Here is a 21,883-nt window from a genome sequence, read left to right as displayed (position 1 = left end):
GTCTTGGCACATCTTCAGTGAATCCCTCTTTGAGAAATTTCCAAAGTGGGAACAAAAGTGGAACATGAAATCAAACTTCTTGGCTGAATAACGCCAGCTCTGTTGTGGACAAAGAGAGCGTTAATCATCCCTCTACCATGGAGTGTCACACACATCAATTATTATTTACTGTTTATATTAATCAGAGACCAGGATTTCATTGTGTCAGGTGCTGTACAAATGCAGAAGAAAAAGATGGTCCCTCCCACAAAGAGCTGACAATCTAAATATAAGATGAGACAAATAGCTGGAGATGGGGGAGTACAAGGAAACAATGAGACAATGTTGGTCAGCCTGATAGACAGTGGTCTCTCCACACCAGCAGCCTGTTGTCAAGTTTTTTGTAGGTCTTGTGGGAAAAGGAGTGTTTTCAGGAGGGTTTTGAAGGAGGATAATGGATTAGTTTTGTGGATATTCTTCCCAAATGTGAGCCTAGGAGAAAGCATGGAGGTGCTTGTTTGAAAAATTAACAAGTGTGTGATGGAAGCAGCTGGAATGTACCACTAAGATCTGCTTGGATGATGCTGTAGACCCAATTTTAGCATAATTTTGGGTGGTTCCATCTAGTTAATGTATGGTCTACCTACTGATTTAGGAAGTAGCTATGTTATTTTCAGCCTTCTTATAATGCACAAAGTGGCCAGCTGTGGAAATGAGCTTATTTAAGTGTCTGTCCATTTTCTGTGCTCCTTGGACAGGACCAAAATGTGTCTAACTTTGCATATATATAGACCATTTGGTTATATAAGAGAGGACATGCCTGAATTGATATTAGTGCTGCTGTTTGGAGTCTGTGCATTATTGATTGTTGCAGATACTTATTAAATTACAGATACTCAGCTACTGCTGGTGTTGGGCCTTACATCTGTTCCTCCATTTCAATGTAGAGGCACTATTCCATGCCTACTTCAGCACCACAGTCAGTCTTTTTTTTTTCCCCCGCTCAGCCTCAGAGACTTATAGATCTGATGGATTTTTGTGTGTGTGTGGTCTCCTAACTGTTTATGGGGCAAATCAGATTATCCCTTTTAATCAGGTGGTTGGTAAATTCACCAACATCTCACATTAACTCTGAGTTCTGTAGAAGTCTATCTCACCACAGTGAAATGTGCAAAACCAAGGCAGACTCATCAAATAGAGAATCAGTGACCACATCCCAGTAGTGGAAACTGATAGATACAAAGCACAGTCTAAACCCAGAAATGAGAGATTGTGCAGCCAATGTGATTATGCTAAGTGAGCACAATCTTGCATTTGGGTCAGTGAAAAACTGCCCCTCCCAAAACAGAACACCAGGAAGTTTTCTGCATCTCTGTAGTGCAAAGGCCAACACACCCACGAATACACCATTTTATGAAGTGCTGTCTCCTTTGTAAGAACGTAGCAACTCCATAGGCTAATGTTTCTGAGAGTGAAGTCATGACCCCACCTCCTTTTCTGCCTGCCTCTTTTAGGATGTAATGAGCCACTGGGGATGCAGGGATGGAGCAGTCCAGGTAAGTGCCTAAGGCTATAGAATAAGTCAGGGGCTCAAGTGAGGACACTTTCTTGGAATGCTTTACACGTGTAAACCTGCATCATTATGTAAATAAATTATATATCAATGACCATGATCTGGATAGAAGTACTTATTCTGAAAATGTTGAAGTTCCATATTATGCATCATATTAGTTACAGCATTGCAGTGGTTATATTTAGAACTAATTATTGAGGAAAAATAGTGGAGAAAATAGAGAGCTGGGAGACAAGAGATTTGGGTTGTATTCTGGGCTCTGCCACAGACTTCCTGTGTGGCCTGAGTATATAAATTTAGTTCCTTTGCCTTGGTTTCCTCATCTGTAAAATGGGAATAATAATACTTAGCCTATCCTTAGTTGTAAGGATTCACTTCTCAGGAGTTGCAAGGCATTTTGAAATTTTCCAGTGGAAAAAACAATGAGAGTTTAAAGTATTATCAATATAATATAATGTATAGATATTTTGGTTTACTGTGTTTGAATTATACTAAACTCAAAATACTTAACATGATTTCAAAGATCTGACTGAAGTACTGGCAAATTTAGAATTAAAATCTTCCACTCATGTTTTTTGCCTAGTAAAAACAGAGTTTTGAGAGCAGTGCTTGATTATAATTGTGATTAAAGATGATGTGAAAAGGTTTTTGACCCAGAATTTCCTGAGTTTTGTAGGCTGACATCACATCCTTGTTATTATAGGGTGTTTTTTTGTTTTTTGGATTTTTTTTTTAAATAGTAAAGGCTCACAGTCACTCTTAGATAAGCAAATGAACACTACTGCTGAAAAACGCTATTGCAAATGCATAAGCGCTCTGGTATCTGAAAGCCTAATTGAGCTCCTATGTAGTGAATTAAAATTTCTTTAAATGTAACATCTCTACATAATGAACAATATGATGATAGAGGCAGTGTACTGTAATGGTCTCTATGGAAGACTGTAAGTAAAGAAAAGTTCACATAGGGATAACGAGTTTTTACATTAAGCTTAAATGAGAGAGTATCTGTGTGCTGAGATACCTTCTGATACCTTTTCTGCTCAGTTTATGCAGAACATCTTGTCGAGTTCTGGGAGGACACTATGTCTACAAGTTCTAGGAGGGATAGATTCCTCACATTGGTGCCTATTTAATAGCTGGATGCCCGCTGTGATGAATTTGTCACAGCTGGCATGGTTTGTAGGGCAAATGTGCAATGAGGCAATGGATTGAGAATGCTTTGGGCGGAGTGCTTTCTTAAAATGATGTTCAGACAACTCTCCAGTGAGGATGTTTAATCCCATCCTCTAGTTCTTAAAAAGCAGATCCAAGTGTGTTTATATAGCACTTAGTTCAATTAAGTCTAGTCCTGATTAGCCCTACCATATTATAAATGATTCATAATAGTAATAACAATAATAATGCTGCTGCTGCTGCTTAAGGTTAAACTCTTCTTGCTTAAGTGGCAGCAGAGGTTCAACTTCATGGAAAAAAAAGGTTTTGGCAAGGGGTCCAGAAGTAAAAATGCATGAGTCCGTGTTGAGAGAGAGAGTGAATGGTTTCTGGAAGGCAGAGAGGCTATATCTTCATTTCTTCCTCCTCTGCTTTCGTGAGTGCTTAGTGAGGGGCATTATAGAAAACAAAACAAAACATGAGGATATATTAAGATTAGATAAATCTGCTGCTTTTGGATCCAAAAAGCCAGTGTTCAAGACCTAGCATGGATAGTTTTCTTCCAGTGCTTTTCTCCAAGCCATCAGACTCAATACACATTCTTTATTGGATAGTGCAGTGATAATGGTGATTCTTTTATTGGTTGAACTATTTTTGTATACATTTGCATTTCTATTATAAATTATCAGTGGTAAAGTCAAAATATATCATTGGATCTAGTTCTAGGGCAATCTGAGAAGACCACGGTGGGAAGCTGCAAATTGAGAACAATAAAACTGTTATCCTACATTCAGTATTTAATTTTAAGATAGTAGATGCTGATTATCTTCTTTGCTTCATAAATGATGACTGGAAGCAAATTTGATGCAGACAAGCAATCTGGTGAAATGATGCAGAGCCATTTATGAAAACATCTGTACTAATCCACCAATACAGTAAATTATAGCTACAAGCAAAAGACATTGATCCAAGAGGATCATTAACAGCTTTAAATAACTGATCCAAGTAATAGGGTAAATGAGAGAACATTATCAAGACTTGACTTTTTAGAGCTATCAATTACAATTGCTAAAATACAGTTTCTACATTGTTTCAGTTTCAAATACTTTATGACTTAAGTTCACTGTGTTCTATTGTGGGCGGCCAACAAGGTTCAATGGAGTAGTAAAATCCACAGGAAAAAATTATTCAGCCATCCTGCATTCCATTTACCAGGAGGTCAGTCACAAAGGGAGAGATAATTGCTGCAAGCCAGCAAAATTAATCGGGGATGAGCCAGAAAGAATGATGTATGTTCTGTGACAACGTACGTGACAGAGATGTTTGTACAAACCTGTAGCTGCTTGCCTTTTTGAGGACACAAGGACAGGAGAAGGAGACCTGTGAAAAACAATTAGCATGGCTTCAGTGTGAGCAATTCTTAATTATCCATAGCATGTCGACAGCAGATAATTAGTGTCCCAATTTTTAACAATATTTGGTCATTAACTACAGCAGACTAGAGAAGAGCAAGAGCAGAGACATTTGTCTGAGCTAAGTGTTACATAACTGCACCCGCATGTGAACACAAGTCAACTAAATCATGCTGATGATAACAGCATGGAAATCCTGCTATTGTGTGACTGATTCAAATGCACTAAGTTGTAATGTACCATAAACTACATTTTATGCCCCTTTATGGTAAGCTGTTAAAACTGAGATATCAACCCACAAAACAAAGCAGCCTTAAATGAAATTTGTAACTTAAAGCTCCCTCTATAATCCACTGCCTGTTTGTCCTTAAACTGTTGAGTATTCTTGGCAAAGCATACCACAGACAACGTTGGCCACTTATCTCAAGTCACTTCAGTATTAACAGATTTTTAAAGGCATGGCTATGAGCTAATTACATGCAAATCCTAATAGTTTATTAATACAAAACATTATGAAAAATCCATATAGAACCACAGTTTGGGGATGCCCCCCTTCTTCATCCCATCTCTCTTCTTCTCTCTGATACACACACACAACCAATGTTTTAAAGTATTTCCTGTTCTCGCTTTCTCCTGGGTTCAGACTATATTTCCTGGTCTCTGTAGGACAATTTTTTCAGTTCCATTGAAGTCTGTGGCAGACCTCCCAGGATATAGCCCTATAGCTGTAATTTTCTGTTTTCCATTTCTCTGCCTTAGGGGCATATCCTCCAAACCCTTACACATACATTAAGAGTTTTGTTGCACACTGTTGTCCCAGCAAGTTCTGTGTACCCACTTGTGTGATAATATTTGGACAGAATCGTATATATGAAATAAAGAACCGAGTGATAGCATTTCAGAGCCAATGTACTTCTTTCTCCAGAAGCCTTCAGTGGAATTGCTCCGGACATTCACTGATGTAACTAAGTTTCTTTAGTTGCTATCTGATTAGCAAGGAAGAGGGAGCAGTTTACTCTTTTGTATCGTACAGGGTACGTCTACACGGCAATTAAATATTCTCAGGGCTTGGGCTGTGGTGCTGTAAAACTGGGGTGTAGATGTTCAGGCTTGGGCTGGTGTCCAAGCTATCTCGCTTTTTCCCCCCATCCCACCGGTGGGGTCCTGGAGCTCAGCCTTCAGCCCAAGCCCGAATATATAGACTGCAGTTTTACAGCTCTGCAGTCTGAGCCCCTCAAACCTGTGTCATCCGACATGGGCGAGCTGCAGGTGTTTTAATTGCCATGTAGACATATCCATAGAGGCCAGTGGGATAAATCAAGTAAAGAGCTTTAGGGCTACATTCTGCCTTTCTATGTGTGCATTCCAAGTTGGTTTGTGGCCCTTTATTTCAATTCCTGTCACAACCATAACATATTAATTAATTAATTGTAGGTCATATACTTAATATCTTTGGGGCCTTTTCTAATGTTTCATTAATTTTTGAGAAAGTACTAAAAAAAACTAAACAAGAAAATTAATGACACATAATCAGTGTTTTAAAATGGCCTTAAAGGCTATTTATTTAATCATATTAGTACATTGTGTTTAAGATATTTACTACTAACTGACAAAGAGACATTTTATTCAGTATATGCATATGTAGGGATGTCTTTAAAATAAGGATAATTAAATTGAGTATTTAAATACTTAGTGTGATATGAATATATATGATATTTGAATGTTTAAAATGAGAATAACAGTATAAAATACTTGTTTTATTCATTTTTTCTTTAGATTTAAGCAACAATAAAAAAATGCCATAGATAAAATTCTAGGTGCCCTAACGATTAATCAGACCTATACTAATGATTATTCATCTGCAATACATATTCACAGCCAGCCAGCCAGTAGAATTAAATAAATATATACAGATAATTGTAGCTAGCCATTCAATCAGAGCAACAGAACCCTCCCTCTCCCCTTCCCCCTTCTCCAGGAACATAGGCTCAGCTTTCTCCCCTCTTGCCCAGAAGTTATCAAGTTCAGGCTACCTTGAACCAAGATGGGGAGCAAGTTCTGAAGGTCTGGGGCCCTCACCAAATTTTTTTTTATGGCCTCCTCTGCTTTAAATGGGGGTGATCCATTTTGAGCACCTCTCAGGTGATCTCTCAGGAAAGCAGGTCTCAGCTGACTTAGAGCTTTATAAGTCAAAACCAACACCTGAGAGCACCAGTAGGCAGGGATCCCAGAGCATGAGTGTCAAGTACTCCCAGAGAGAGGCCCTGCTCAGTAGGAGAGCTGCTACATTCTGCTCTAACTTTGGTCACTAGAGTACATTGTAATAGTCTAATTTTGAGGGAGAAAAGAATGGATAATGCTGGCAAGTTCCCAATCTAAAATAAAATGTCCCAACCTCCAGCCAAGGAACAGATGGTACAAAGCTGATCTGGCTCCTGCTGTAATGTGCTTATCTAACAGCAGCTGGGGGTCTAGAATCATCACTTGGCTGGGAACTGTGGAAACCAATGTCTGACATATTCCCTGAATTAAAGGGTCTGATATTACCTCTGCCAGCAATTGTTTGCTTCCTCAACCCACCATTATCACTTTGATCTTGTGTGGTTGAGCTTCGACCAGCCTCTCATATACTCCCCAGCCTCAGCTAGATACTGCCTGAGGCCCTGAACCTCTCTGTCCAGATAGGATGAGATAGAGACATACATTTGGGTGTCCTCGGCATACTGATAAGACTGCACCCCGTGACTCCTTCAAACACTCCTAGTGACCCCATCTATGCTTTGAATGAGGGATGACAGAATGACACTCTGCGGCACTCTGAGTTTTTGTCCACAACTGCCCACTGAGATCTCTCCAAGAGAAAAGAATGAAACCTCTGGAAGGCAGCCCCATCATCTCCCTCTGAGGTCTGCAGATGAGACAACACCACTTTGTGATAAACGGTATTGAAGGCAGCTGATTGGTCTAATAATATCAGCATAGACATGCATGAGCAAAGATATTGACCATGTGCATTAGATATTTTAAAGTTGTAAGTGGGCTGCTCTTAGCTTTTTAAAAAGAAGCACCTCATTTGTGTGCAGTTGGAATTTTGCATCCTTAGTTGGAGAAAGTCTGCATTCTGCCTTTCAGCTAAGAAAGACTATAGCCGTGTTAGGTGCCACTGAAACAATTTCTGCCTCTTGTGAAGCTGCCATGATAATTAAGAGCTTGAACTTGCAAACCCTTACTCACATGAGGCAGACTAATCCTTAATGAAGTCAATGTGGTTACTTGAATGGAAAAAGATTATGAGACTCAGAGCTTGCAGGATTGGACCCTGGGGTCTCAGTTTTAAACACAAGCAGTAGCAGGATCAGTGTCTAAAAGAGCAGAGCAAATTCCACTATGTGAATTAACAACAAAACAAAATTCTAACAATAGTGATAAACAGAGGTGCTCGGAGTCCAGCTTTCTTTAATATGGAGAGGCAGCCATCACAACTACAGATTGTAGCATACATTTACCATCCTGATGCAAACAATCAAACTTAATTTTAATATAATATATAATTGTTTTGTATAATCCTAAGGCTGTGTCTACACTACCCTGCAGTTAGGACTATAGACGTGAATAGAAAGGTGCACCAAAATGCTGCATTGTAATGCAGAGTTCCTAGTTTGCTTTAATGTAGTCTTGTTTGAAGAGGACTGTGCTAATGCATTCTAGGAACCTTTCATTGGCACACGCAGCATTTACATGGTGGAGTTATAGTGCAGCACTTTGGTGCACAATGCTGTTGACATCACTGTAGTATGAACCGAGGGGCAATGTGGACAAGCACCAAGTGAAGTTGAAATTTTAGGACATTTTGAAGTCTATATAGAAGGTGGTGATTTTGTATGCCTGATTATCCTATAGGCTTAGTCCCTTAGTAAAATTCTGTATTATAAGGTTGGCTTCCTGTTGAGCTGTCCTAAGGTACTTTGCAAATTTTCAAGTTAGGAATATGTCAAGTCACTCAGCAATAAGTCAGGAGACAGCAAAGGAACTTGATTTTCAACTATTAATGGTCAAGTCCTATCTGGCTGTTTTGTCTTAACTAGATAATCATTTCATCAATAGTGAAAATTATGATTTTTCAAATTATTTTAAGCCTAGGAATATATTTTCTAACTTCTTTTTGCAGATCAGTTATTTTTCCCCCCTGCTTGTTGTGTCCACAGGGAGAAGCTCCCTCAAAGAAAGCAAACAGCTTGGACAGAGGGACATCTTAGAACATTAACATTTATTTTTCAATATGAGACATCTGGTTTGTGTGCATTCTTTTAACTCTTGATAGTCCACATACCATATCTTAACTGACAGCTGAATACTTTCAGCAACTCTTCTGTATCTGATGTCTTATGAAGAGTAACATGAGCAAGACTGGGATGCCTTCTTATCCCTCCTCCAGAAACAAATAAAGTCCTATTAAATATTAGTGTGACATTGGCAGACCAGGTGCCAGCTCATGATAAGATGCCGTGTCTCCGCTGACATATACATAGCTTGAGCCAGTCTGGCTCACCTGTGTGTTAGTATTATTCAGATAAGTATTAGAGTTATAAGAATCTGTTTAGTGTTTAGACTTCATTGAATGCTTGTGAGTTGCTTCATGCATTAGTCTGACTTACAACATCTGTATCTCGTATTGTAAGGTAATATTTTAGCATTTACCCCTGAGGGCATTCTGCACCAAAAAATTAAAATTTCTATGCACAATATTTTAAAATTCTGCAAAATTCTGCAAATTTTATTTGTCAAATTCCTGGTCTTGTGACTTCCCTCTGCTTCCCCTCAGAAAGTCATTTTTCTGCAGGGAAGCAAAGAAATCTGTGGGAGACATAAATTCTGTGCATGTGCAGTGGTGCAGAATTCCCTCGGAATATACATTGTAAGTCTCTGTTACTGTATAGATCACCAGACAGGAGAGAGACATTCATTTGAGTGAAATGCTGGTTTCCAGAAGGTGTTATGTCCTGCTTGAAAAGGAAGGCCTGTTGACACCAGACAGGCTAGAGTAGAACATTAAAGAGGAAAAAAGACTTAGTTTTACTCTGTCCTGCTCTCCCCACATGAGGATGAGTCTTGCAAGGGAATCCCTCCCATCTGCCGAGTGTGCAGCTCAAAGCAGAAGGGGAGAAGGAAATGAAAAACCTTAACAAGGAGGAACTGTATCTTCATGCAGCTGGGACTCGGGGGATGGGGAGCAGGCAAGGATGACTAGACATAAGCAAAAGGTCCGTGGTGCTTAGCCTTCGTTAGCCCAAAAATACATATAAAGCTTACTTATTACAGAATCTTCTGTTACTTTTTGAAACTTAATTGGAACTTGTGGGCATATATGTGTGCATGCTTTTACCATGTAAATAACTGTCTTATTTCCTTTTCCTATGTAATAAATCTTTAGATAGGTTATTATAGGTTTGGATACAAGCTTTGTCTTTGGTGTGAGTTATAAGGTGCAGCTGACCTGGGTTAAGTGACTGGTCCTTTGGGATTGGGAGTAACACCAAGAATCACAACAGAATTTGGGGGGAGAGAGAGCTCAGTGGTTTGAGCATTGACCTGCTAAACCCAGGGGTGTGAGTTCAGTCCTTGAGGGAGCCACTTGGGGATCTGGGGCAAAAATCAGTATTTAGTCCTGCTAGTGAAGGCAGGGGGCTGGACTTGATGACAAGGTCCCTTCCAGTTCTAGGAGATTGGTATATCTCCTATTATTATTTTTTAGTATTCAGGTAAGGGGCCATGTATCACAAAGGTGGGCTCACCTGGGTGGCAAGCCAGAATTCCCAAGGGGACTGTCTGTGACTCCATGTTAAGGCTGGCATAATGCCTGTGGAGTTAACACTTGATAAATGGTTGGTGAAATTGAGTATAGAACTCACAGCCAGTTTGGGGTGTGCACCCTGGATCTTAACAGTCTACTCTGAGGTTTGTACTCATGCTCTTGAGCCACTGCAGCACAGCTTGACAATTAAGTTTTTCCATTTAATGGTTAAAAGAAGCATTTCACATTAGTATGTTTGCTGCATGACTCTTGTAGGCCAAATCCTGCTCCCACTGAAGACATTGGCAAAATGCCCGTTGCCTTCAATGGGAACTGTATCAGGCCCTTCTTCTTGGTTCAGTTTTTCCTTGATAACTCTAATGTCAGAAATAGTGTCATTTAAACAGACTAGGAAACTGATGGACTTTATGTAGATTTATTTATGTTAGTTAATCTACAACACAGAAAGGAAAACACAAAGGAGATACAGGTATTCCAATTGGAAAGGTGCTAAATCACCTTCTGTGAACTGCTATCTTGTTTCACTGATGTTTCATTATTTTCTCAGAGCCACGGATGAAATGGACGAATGAATCTTAATTGCAGTGTCCTGGTGGCTAAATATCAGACAGTTCTCTAGATGAGTGCTTGGTAGTCTGACATACAGAAACGTTTTTGCTTCAGAGCTTGGTTGGGATCTAGTTATAAGTGAAAACATGTCGGGAGAGGTAAAAAATAATCTCTCATTAGAATGAGTCAAGTGTTTAGAGTGACTGTGTTTTTTAATGTAATCAATAACCATTAAGAAAATAGAACTACATACAGTATTGAATACCTAATCGGTAACCCCATGACCTATATATTTTGGTACATTGCTTTATTGAACCAAAAATGATTTCAAATTTAAATTTTAAAAAAGCACCCAAATGATTGGACTTCTTTGTATTGCATTCTCTCCTCCTGCAATTTCAGAACTTATTGACAAGCTCAGATAGTGTGTTATAGTTAAAAAACCGAACTTGGGATCAAGTAAACTAAATTTCAGTTGAATTTGAACTTTCTGTTGCACCAAGTAGCATGAACAAAATACTCATCTATTGCCAAAAATTGCATTCTTTTTTTTATCTCTCAATTTTGTATGAGAAGGGGAAATAAATGATAACGTATGAATTAAAAAAAAACAAAAACAGAACAGAAGATACCTGTTTGTTAAATATACAATACTATTTTCTGGAAATCTGTGAAAATCTTGAATATACTTTTTTGTAGAAGTAATGTAATAACTTGCTGTTTCAGGATAATTGTCTTTCTATAAAACTCATTAAAGGCAATGGGAATCTTTCTGTTGCTTTCCATGGGCTTTGGATCAAGCCCCATAAGATGGTGGTGGAGGTGGTTATTATTTATTTTATTATAAAAGTCACATAGAATGGGCCACAATCCTATTCACTTTACTCACCTGAGTAATCTCATTGTGGAGACAGCATTTAATTGTGGGATTATGTTAATCTTACAGACAACATAAAATAAAGTAAATGTGCAACACCAATCAATAGGAAAATATATATTTTTTAAATTCTGGGGAATTGCTGTTAACAACTGGGCTGCATGTTCCAGTACTCTTTGACCATCAGATATTAAATCTAAAATCAGCCTACTATTTTTCTTTCTAAATGTGTAAAAAAGAGACAGATCTTGGAAACCTTTATTCATCTCAGTAGTCCTGTTTGAGTCAAGGACTTTGAATATATATGGATTTGCAGAATCTGGCCAAATGGGGGCCAAATCTTATATTCCTTCTGCATTCAAAAATCCATTTACTTCAATGTGTCCGCCTTCCTCAGTATGTCTCAAGAGGAGCTTCTGGCATGCCAGGAGTCCACAGTGGACCCCTATGGCTGTAAAAAGTAAAAGGCAGTGATCTTCTTTAGAATAAATATCCCATTGGGAAATATCACTTGCACATTATTGTAAAACATTCTTTCTTTTACTGTTGTTGTTTCTGGACTGTAAATACGTATATTGATGTTAAAGAGTTAATGACAAATTTCAGAAGACTTTATTAAATAGCAGTAATGTGAGATACTACTTGTGCCACTTGATTTACCTAATTTAGAACCCTGTTTGATTATGACATCATGTCTTTCATCTGTAAAGACTGTACCCAAGGGACTAGTCAACTTATTAATTCATCACTTGCCTTCTTTTACGGTTGCAGACTCCTATTATGGCGCAAAAGTAGAGAGATATACTAATCTGAAAGCTGCCAGCCAACTGGTTCCACTCTAGTTGACCTTTTGTTTGCAGGCACAATCCTGATAACTTCTCTATTGGTTTCTCTTTCTCTGAGGTTACATTACAATCTATTCTTTTGTCTTATAGTACTATGATGAGAGCAAGACAGCGTGAATTGAATTCAATGTCTGCAGTTACCGTAGCCTCTAAAGAGGAAAGGCCTGCCTCCAGTTAACCTGGAGCTCTTTTTTTAAAATGCCTTTTGATTTATCTGTCACCTGATCCATCAGCAATGAATAATTTTCATGGAAGGTGCACTTTAATTACATTCCCATTTGACTTGCATTATCATGCCCTATCTAGGTAATTAATCTCGCCAAGTATCCAATTTCGGCCTTTATTGCAGGCAGGCAGACCTTCTGAATTATGTGTGCTTGAATGGGCATTGGGCCTGTTGTTAAACCAAACAGGCCACGAAACACTATTTTGGGTGCTCCAAATTTTCTTTACAATTTATCCGGTAAGGTTTTTCCTTTGCTGTGGACTGTTGTAGCTCAATTGCTGTGTTTGATGCTATCAAGCCTTTTAGAGTTTACAGAAGTTAAACTCTGTGGCAAATACTGACTGAAGCACAAATGATTAAAATAGCAGAATCTCAAGAGCCATGCACTCTTTGAAGTAGTAGTCAGCAGACAGTGAAACTAGGTATAAAAAATAATAATTTTTAGTCCTTGAATAATTTATTGAGTTCATAGCATAGAATTGGTGCATTCAGAGGTCATATTAATATTCCTCCTACCACTATAAGATTAGGAATTGAGTTTCACTGCTCTGTGGGGTGAAAAATAGAGTTTTAAGAAACATTGGGCCCTGAACCAGCAGATTAATGTACATTTCTTGTAGAGATGATTATTCTTATATCTTATTCACTGCTACCTAGAAATAGTAACTAAGGACTCAGGTGCTAGAAAGCTACAGAATGTGGGAAGCTGTGGAGAAAATACAGTCTTTAAGGGTAAAAATGAATAAATAAAAGAGCACAATTAAAACCTTCTTGTTAGGTGTCTACTTTAATGGGGGAAATTCTGTATCCATCTTATGAAAACCTTCGTAGTGCTTCTAAAATTGTTTATTTTTCCACCTTGAAAAAGAAAATTAATTGATCTGAGTTTTAATTAAAATGAATCCAATTCTAGTTGCTCCCATTTTAACTAGAGAGTGATCCAAGTCCCTTAGCTCATATCCAGTTCCAAACTTCCCCAGAGTTCAAGGTTTCCAGGGGGTCATAGAGCTTAAGGCCAGAAGGCTCAAGGTTTTGGACTGTGTTTTAGCACTGCATTTGGGAAGTATGAACATTTCTGAAGTGAATGATCAGTTCTGAGTGGCAGTTTTAAAATTAGTTGTAGCAGGCTGTTTTAATAACTTAGCGTAATCCCCTTAAAACATAAAGGGAGTTTAACACAGATGCAATAGAACTTGTAATGCTTTTTGTTCCCTCTCTCCCCCCCATTAAACCTTTAGAATAAATATTCTAAATGTTGGTTTCAAGACTTTCTTTAATATAAATCAGTTGATTATCTCTCGTCCAATCGGAACAGTCTTATTTTATTTGAAAAAAATATTTTTTCATTTTATCAAGAGTTTCCCATACACAGAAATCTTATTGAAAATATACAGCTTACATATAGAAAATTTAGCTTCAGTATCTAAAGGCTGAAAAAATTTAACTGGATCTAAATTTGGGCGGTGAGGGGATAAAATTGGTTTTCCGATTGTTTAACCCACATCACACCACTTTGAAGCCTTAAAACAAAACAAACAAACAAAAATAGTGAGAGAATAACACAGGGTTGGTATTGGAGTACAGAATCTTTCACCTCTAGGTTACCAGTTCAAATCCAGTCTAGTGAGGTAGTGATAAAAAATTGTTACCATCTGAAAGTTGTTTAGCAGCAAACAATTATGTGAAATCAAATGAAGGTCTCGGTTCATTTTCCAGTGTCTAAGCATCATCATAACTGGTACTTGTGGAAGGCCCAAAACAGAAGGCAAGGATTAAAGGCTCACGGCATGGTGAACCTTCTCATCCCTGACCATAATCCCTCTAGGTGAAGGCAAAACATGGAGAATCTTATGCTGATACGTTGTGCTGTGGATAAAGAAAGAACTTCATTTTTCTGCTATATACTGTTGGCCAGGACCTTCAACAGAATAGTCTTTTAAATACAATATTTTATTTTTTAACTTACTTGCATTGTACACTACCCTAGTGTCTCTCATTCCCACTGATGGAGAGAATTACATGGTTGTTACAGAGAATTAAAATGTACTAATGTTCAGTTAGCTAACATTTAAACACATTTACTATAGATTGTAATCATTGCTTAGTGAACCATTAAAACCAAACCAGTTCACTTAACTGAACATAACAAGGAAAAACTAAAATTAGTCATAGCTTTCTCAGTGCTCTTAATTCCCCCCCCTCTTTAATTTCCATCTCTCTTAGCAACTGTGGTTAGTGGCAAACTGATCTTTTTAACGTTACATTTCATCTGGAGTGAACAAATTTTTGCACATGCACTCTCATTTTTCTTTGTCCCCAACATATTACCTGTTTTCCAAAGCGCTGTGTATGAAGCAGGCAGACTTAGAATAAAGTCTGAGAAGGGCACACTGACAGGTTGGGCTGTGAAAGATTTTGAACATGTGCGTAGCATGAAGATTCTCTCGGTGTCTGCTGTCTCTGCACCTCTTTGGAGGCAATCTGGTCCCTTTATTGCTGTCTCTGAAGCTAAATGGTTTTCTGATTAAAGCGTTGGACTGAGACTCAACGAGATCTATGAAAAATTAGTCAGTCCCACAATCTTTCTGTGTTACCTTGGGTAAGTCATTTAATCTCTCTGCACCACCATTCTATATGTGAAGAATGGGGATAATAGAACCTTCCTACATCAAAGGGGAGTTGTAAAGAAAACTCCACTATTGATTGTGTGGAGCTCAGATACTCAGGTATTGTGGGCCATATAAGTACTTTGAGAGACTAAATTCTCAATCTTCGTGCAAATTTTTCTTTTATAAAACATAAAATAAAATTGAGCATTTGTGGCTTTATTCCTAACTTGCAGCTTTTGGCCTCCCCGATTCAATAGCAGGCAAATCCTGCCCTGCATAGACCCACCTGCTCTCTCCCTAAAGCTTCAGAAGGTCCTGAATGCAGCCCTACCTGCTGCAGAGTACAGCTCCATAGAGGTACCCTGAGTTCTAGTGTGCAAAGTTGTGGAGCAGGGTTGGGTGAGTATTGCCACAAGTATGTGGGGAAGTCTACCGAAGCCTGACAACTGTGGTAGAATGTACAGAGTAGCTTAGCTACTCACTGAAGCCTGGAAAGAGGACTAACCTACTTCCCCCTATGCATTCCCCTCCTCCTCTGACCCTGAAATAATTCCTCTGCATGCAGTCCATGCTTAGATGCTCTGCACAGATAACACGATTTAACCCTAAGGTGGTGCTTTGTTTTTGTTTTTAAATATATTCACTTACCAAAAAAATCTCGTGATTGTGACTTTTTAAAAATTGTGTACAATTTTTGTAACTTTGTTTTTAATCATTAATCAGTTTGACACCCTTTTTTTTTTTTTGACAACCTGGTCCTTGTGAATCTTTCTGTACTGTTCTAGGTCAGTCTCCCATGGGAGAAAAGTGAGTCTTTGAGTTGTGGATTTAAAATTGAGGCATTGATGCACTCCACTACTCCCTGTAGGCACTTTATTTAAGGGCCCTCTTTTGTTGTGGTTAATAGTTCACCTAATGTACTAAAATAACATCATTGGTCATATTAAAGTGATCTTGCATGTTTCACTTCCCTCCCCCACAAAGTAGGCAGTTAATCTGGCTAGATGTAGTATCACTGCTGTTTATCTTTTGTATGAAAAGGCCTTAGGATGTTATATACCATAGATGTCCCTAAAACTCAGATATCATGTCTGTCACCTACCTGCTGATTTGCAGTCATTAAAAAGCTCGAGAGATTGTTCTAGTATACGAGTATATATGATCGGTAGCCTGTGTCTGCATTGGTATGAGGTTAGGCAACTGTACATCTACGGCTCTTATAAGATAAGGCAGGTTGTAAAACAGCAGCTGAAATGATTGCAGATTTTCAGCTCAATTTTATAACTTTCATTATTGCTGTAAGTCTCATTAAAATGAATTGCAGCTTCATAAAACAAATGTGGCAAAATCAGGCTGTAAATATATAGCTGACCATTATGTTTACAAAATCACTGAGTTTTGCTTAAGAAATCATGGAACCCTATCGGGTGGCTCTATGTTTTTTGCCACCCTCCAAGCATGCAGCCTTCGGCGGCGTTTCTGCGGGAGGTCTGCCGGTTACGCGGATTCGGCGGCGGTTCTGTGGGTGATCTGCCGGTCCTGCGCCTTTGGTGTACCTGCCGCCGAATTGCCGTCGAAACCGCAGGACTGGCGGACCTCCTACAGAAATGCCACCGAAGGCAGCCTGACTGTCGCCCTCACGCTTGCTGCGCTGGTGCCTGGAGCCGCCCCTGAACCCTGTATTAAAAAGGGGTGCAGTATAAAGAAAAAAATCCTGATTCTTCATAGCATACATCTTGTCCCGTAATTTTAGACAGTAAATCCAAAAATGGGGAGGGGAGGGATGAACGTGAAAGAGTGTGAGGGAGCAAATGCTAAATTGCTTTGCAGTTTCAAAAAGAGTATAGCTTTTCAAACCTCTTTATTCAGAGAGCCACCCATAAGCAACGAGTGGAGGAAGAGAAATCTGGCTTTCTCAGTATGAAGACCAAAAAGGCATAATGAACATCAAGTTAATGACCTGACCATAAGCCAGCTTCTCATTGGTCAGATTTTTCACTCCGAACTTTCACAAAATTAGAGACTAACAAATTTATTTCAGCATCAGCTTTTCCAGTCCGTTCCTCCAGTTGGTAAGCAGGCTTCCACCTTTTCATGTTCTCTGTATGTATAAATATCTTCTGTCTGTGTGTTCCATTCTGTGCATCCGAAGAAGTGAGCTGTAGCCCACGAAAGCTTATGCTGAAATTAATTTTAGTCTCAAAGGTGCCACAAGTACTCCTGTTCTTTTTGCGGATACAGACTAACATGGCTGCTACTCTGAAACCTTTCACAAAATTGTAGGCTTTGCTTCTCTAAGGTTGAAAGGAAAGTAAAATATGTAGCACTGGGTGGGATGGGGAGGAGAGAATAATAAAAAAGACTGTTCCCAAAGTCCCCATTATTTCTTTGCCACTGCAAATGAAAATGGGCGAGAATTAATTGCAAGCATTTTGGCTAATTTGCTATCAAATGTGCACAGTGTACAATGAGTTCTACTGTGCCCTATTCCAAAATATGGTAAACCCTTTAATACGAGTATCTGCTATGTAGCCCTTTGCTCACAACTATCACACCACCTTGGGACCAATTAGTGGTTGTGACCAGTTCGATGGTGTATTTCTAGTCTTTGCTTTTTTCCCCCTTCACCATACTGGTAGTTCTCCTAGGCCTTTCTGATGGTGATCTTCTGCATAGCAGCACTAGTGTTTCTCCCACGCTACAGATTATTTTTAAAGCAACTTTTTTAATAGCTTCCAAAGGCTGACCAATATGTCAATCTGATTACAAATAAAATTTGAAAGAATTCCAGTACTAGTCTGACCCCACTTGTGGGTAGGCCTTGAAGCTTATATACTAGAGCTATACTCAACTATTGTATTCCGTATAGCATATGAAAACAGTTAAAGGATATATTAAATGAAAAGTGAAATTTTCCTCCTGGTATTAGAAACAAAGGAAATAGAATTTTATCAGTGGGGTAAATACAGCATTTTTATACCAGTTTTACAAGCCAAGTGAGAAGATGGAGCAAAAACATTATTTTTTAAGAGAAACCTCTTTATCTTCTCCTCTGCAGCAGAGAAATATATTCAACTTAATGTAATGCTATGATCCGTTCTTAAACTGTCAGGTTTCTAAATACAAGTCATGTATCATGACAGTGCAGAACAATGTACGTGGTACCAAAGCAGTATTGTTAGTGAAGGTGAAAATATGTAAATTCTGCCTCGATCATTGGGGAGCCATGTTAATTTGCATTACTCTTTCAACCTTGAAACTGGTAGGTTGTGATCAAATTTTAAATAAATAAATAAATAAATAAAAATTCCACCAAGATATATTCAACTACACAAAAGGGTTCCTTAGTCTGTTCTATTTGATAGTATTATCAATATGATTTGTTAGGGCATATACAAGCAATTGAAGATACTAAAAATTCCAGAGAATGTTTATCTTAATTTTTTCAAGGGAACCCATTAAGGGACACATTTTCAGGTCAGCCTTACCGGGTCTTCATTTTTATGCTCATGATTTTGCAGGTGCATACTATGCCAGTTAGATTATTAATTATTTGATTGTACTCACTAAATTGTGGACATAAAACTGCCTACACCTGCTTGGACCCACAAATTGCACTGAAATGCAGGCTAGAGTTTGAAAATCTAGTCGTAAGTTTTCTACGCGAAATTATAGATTAGTACATTGAGGTGCAGCAAAATTAATTGCACAGTAAAAGTGCTTAAACATACAGTTTTAAATTTATTTAAACTCTTGCCAGATTAGTGTTAACCATTTATAGCAAATGCATTAGTAATTACAAGTCCATTTTACTAAGCCAAAGTAATTTAAGGGTAAGTGTTACAGTGGATGAAATATTTAGTTTTTATGTAGGTGATTGGAAATGTGTGGCATAGACAGACAAATCTCCTGCAGCAAATTTTGATCTGTGGTAACAGATTATGCATTAAACCACAACTACTCAAATGTTTTAAGCACACAAAACATCTGTTTACTGTCTGTTGTGAACATATATATTGCAGTAGAGCTCAAAAATAAATAAAGCGTTGGTGTAAATTTAATATAGTTTAATATTTAGCAGTGATAAAAATAAAATAGAAGAGGCTGACTCTAACATGAATTTGATTAAATGTTCCACAATTTTGTGACATTAGATACTGTTGTTATTTTGTTGTTTGGGGCTAGTCTTTTTAAAAAATATAGAAGGGCATTTTAAGACTCCGGACATAATAATGGTTTTATCATTAATGTCAATAATACTGCACCTCAGTTTGATAAATGAGACCTACTAACACTTATGTTTTGGGTGGTTGATAAAGGTAAAAATATTTCTTCTGAAAAGTACAAGATTGACAACCCTGAAGAATTAAGCTCTGTGTTTATATGCAGAATTGAGACAACATGGGCACCAACTCAAGCTTCTCTTTACTGTTTCACCCATGTGATTCTATACAGTTTGGTGGAAACTAAAATACTTAATCCTCAAACACATTCCACGCTGGGCCTGTCTGCTGAGACAAGTCAGGGTACTAGTTGTAATAGTGGTTTTGTGGACACCAGCCCAGCTGACCATCTGTCTATCATGCTTATATGGCTCTTATTACAGCAGTATCTGAGCTCCTAACAATTTCTAGTGTATTTCTTCGCATAAAACCCTCATGAGGTAAGGAAGTGTTATTATACTCATTTAACAGATGGAGAACTGAGGCACAGTGACTAGGTGACTTGTCCAAAGTCACACAGAAAGTCTGGGGCAGAGCAGAAACTTGAACCCAGGTCCCAAGCTAGTGTTTTAACTATTAGACCATTTGTCCTCTCATTGCATTGTCCTCATTCCATCCTTCTCTCATTTTTCAAAGCTTGCTGGATATCCAGCAGATGGCAACAACTTTTAACCACTGCAAATTTGTGAAAAGCTCTCGTTACCATTCTCCAATTTCACAGATATGCCCTTGCTATAATCAGATGGTGCTATTTTCCAGTAACTTAGAAAGACGGGGCATGTGTTGTTAGAGACCATCTATTTTAAAAGGATGGACATAGAGAAGAGAACTAGCTAGCTGATACTGGGTAGGTTTCCTAGAGCTACATGTGAACAGGGTATTATGAAATAGAGACAAGAAGGATGTTGTTCACATTAAGACTGTTGAAAACTTATGTATAAACAATGTTGACAGTTTATGTTGCTGTTTTAATATGGATGTCAAAACCTATAATAACCTAAAATATTTGTTGCTTTTATTGGATTTACAAATTCCAATACAAATTCAGAACCAGAACAAAGATTTTTTACCAGCTTGTTTTTTATGAATGAATGTTACCTTTGTTAACCGTTAACGATTTGTAAATTCTGCATTATTGATACCAAATATACATCAGGCTCTATTCTGACGTCATCCTTTTTCCTGAGCAGATTTTTTTTTTTTTACAGTATGTGGCAAGAAAAGTGCTTGGATTATATTAGAGTCAGTAAAAAGAAATGTCCAGAAAACATTACTTCACATCCAGGCAAGAGTTAGATGACTTTATATTTGAACTTTCTTTAAGGGTTGCATTAAACCATTTTTGGGTCCTTCCCTTTAATCATTATAGGGAACTTTACAAGCCTTAATGCTGAGTGCATCTTATTAATGTGTTTCTAGGGTTGGCCTTACTGTGTACTGCACAGGAACTACTTAGTGTTAGAACTTCTTGGTATAAATACTAATAGTACAGTCTTATGTGGTGACCAGGTATAATGCCTTTTAAAGGGAGCATGTGTATACTGGTGCTGCTAATGTTACCATATCTGATAACTGAAAAGCTGCTTTATTCAGATGCTGTACTGCTAATGGCTCAGCACTGGGTGGGGCAATAAAGTATACTGGGATAGTCAGGTGCTAAACTGAGGAAGTTTTTTAATCCCATTGTAAGAAAGTTACTAGAGCAGCAGATCATTGGTGTTCTATGGCACTGAACTCCTGGAGGAAGATCCAAAAAGCTATGGATAGTGAAGATCCTGCCTAGCAGAATTACCATATGATACAGAATAAAGTATCTAGGCTAAGGTTTTAAAATTTTGCCTGTAATTCTGAAGCATCCATTTTTGAGTGCCCAGTTATTGATAACTACGGCCTGATTTTCATCAGTGATTGGAATTGAAGTTGTAGGCGATCAGCATCTGTGAAAATCATGCTTTGAGGCATCCAAACTTAGAGGCCACATTTAAGAACATGGGCTTCAGTTCATATCCCTTGCGCTTTATTATCTTTATCATTATATTATCTTTATATTATATTATTATCTTTATTATATTATCATTCGGCAACTTAAACAGAAAGGAAGAATGAATTTCCTTTGGGTTTTTTCTTCCATGATTATGAAATCTTTGGTGATTAGTAACAGCTTGTTGCAGTTTTCAAGAATAATATATCCTTTAACTGCCTTGTAATGCTGTCAAGATCAGCAAAATCTTAGGTTATTTGCCAAGAGGTGGCTATAACATTGTACAGCTTTTAAACCTTTTTAAATTTATTTGTTGTGTTTTTATGAATTGTTGTAATCTACTAGTTTAATTTGCATTCTCCTGTTTTACACCCTTGTTTAGACTAGGGACTAATCTATATGGGGTGTTCTGGAATAGCTATTCCTGGTCAACTTCTTGTGTGGACCCTCTGCGTCTACATTAGCTTAATCTACTTCAGAAGTGGATTTAAGCTAATTTGGAATAAGACACTCATATTCTGGAATAAAAACAATTGTATAGGGACTTAATAAAAACTAGCTATTCTGCTTTAATTTAAATTAAATTTAAATCCAAATTAACTTCTCAGTGTAGACAAGATCTTAATTAACTAATTAGCATCTATC

The 21,883-nt window shown here is 38.0% G+C and overlaps 1 protein-coding gene across 4 annotated transcripts in view; it reads left to right on the top strand.

Annotated features, from left to right (window-relative positions):
- EPHA7 (EPH receptor A7) overlaps positions 1-21,883 on the top strand; it is a 171,937-nt gene that overhangs the window by 76,035 nt on the left and 74,019 nt on the right. For 2 of the 4 annotated variants that reach the window (XM_045010812.1, XM_045010815.1), the window contains one exon: positions 1,494-1,535. The exons of the other annotated variants lie outside the window; for them this stretch is intronic. In XM_045010812.1, the coding sequence (XP_044866747.1) occupies positions 1,494-1,535 (42 nt within the window). The remainder of the gene's footprint in view (positions 1-1,493; positions 1,536-21,883) is intronic. 4 annotated transcript variants of the gene reach the window in all.

Source organism: Mauremys mutica, chromosome 3 (assembly GCF_020497125.1).
Source record: "Mauremys mutica isolate MM-2020 ecotype Southern chromosome 3, ASM2049712v1, whole genome shotgun sequence".
NCBI classification, from domain to species: domain Eukaryota; kingdom Metazoa; phylum Chordata; order Testudines; family Geoemydidae; genus Mauremys; species Mauremys mutica.
Note: the sequence above shows the minus strand (reverse complement) of the source record. Positions and strands in the feature narration are given on the sequence as shown.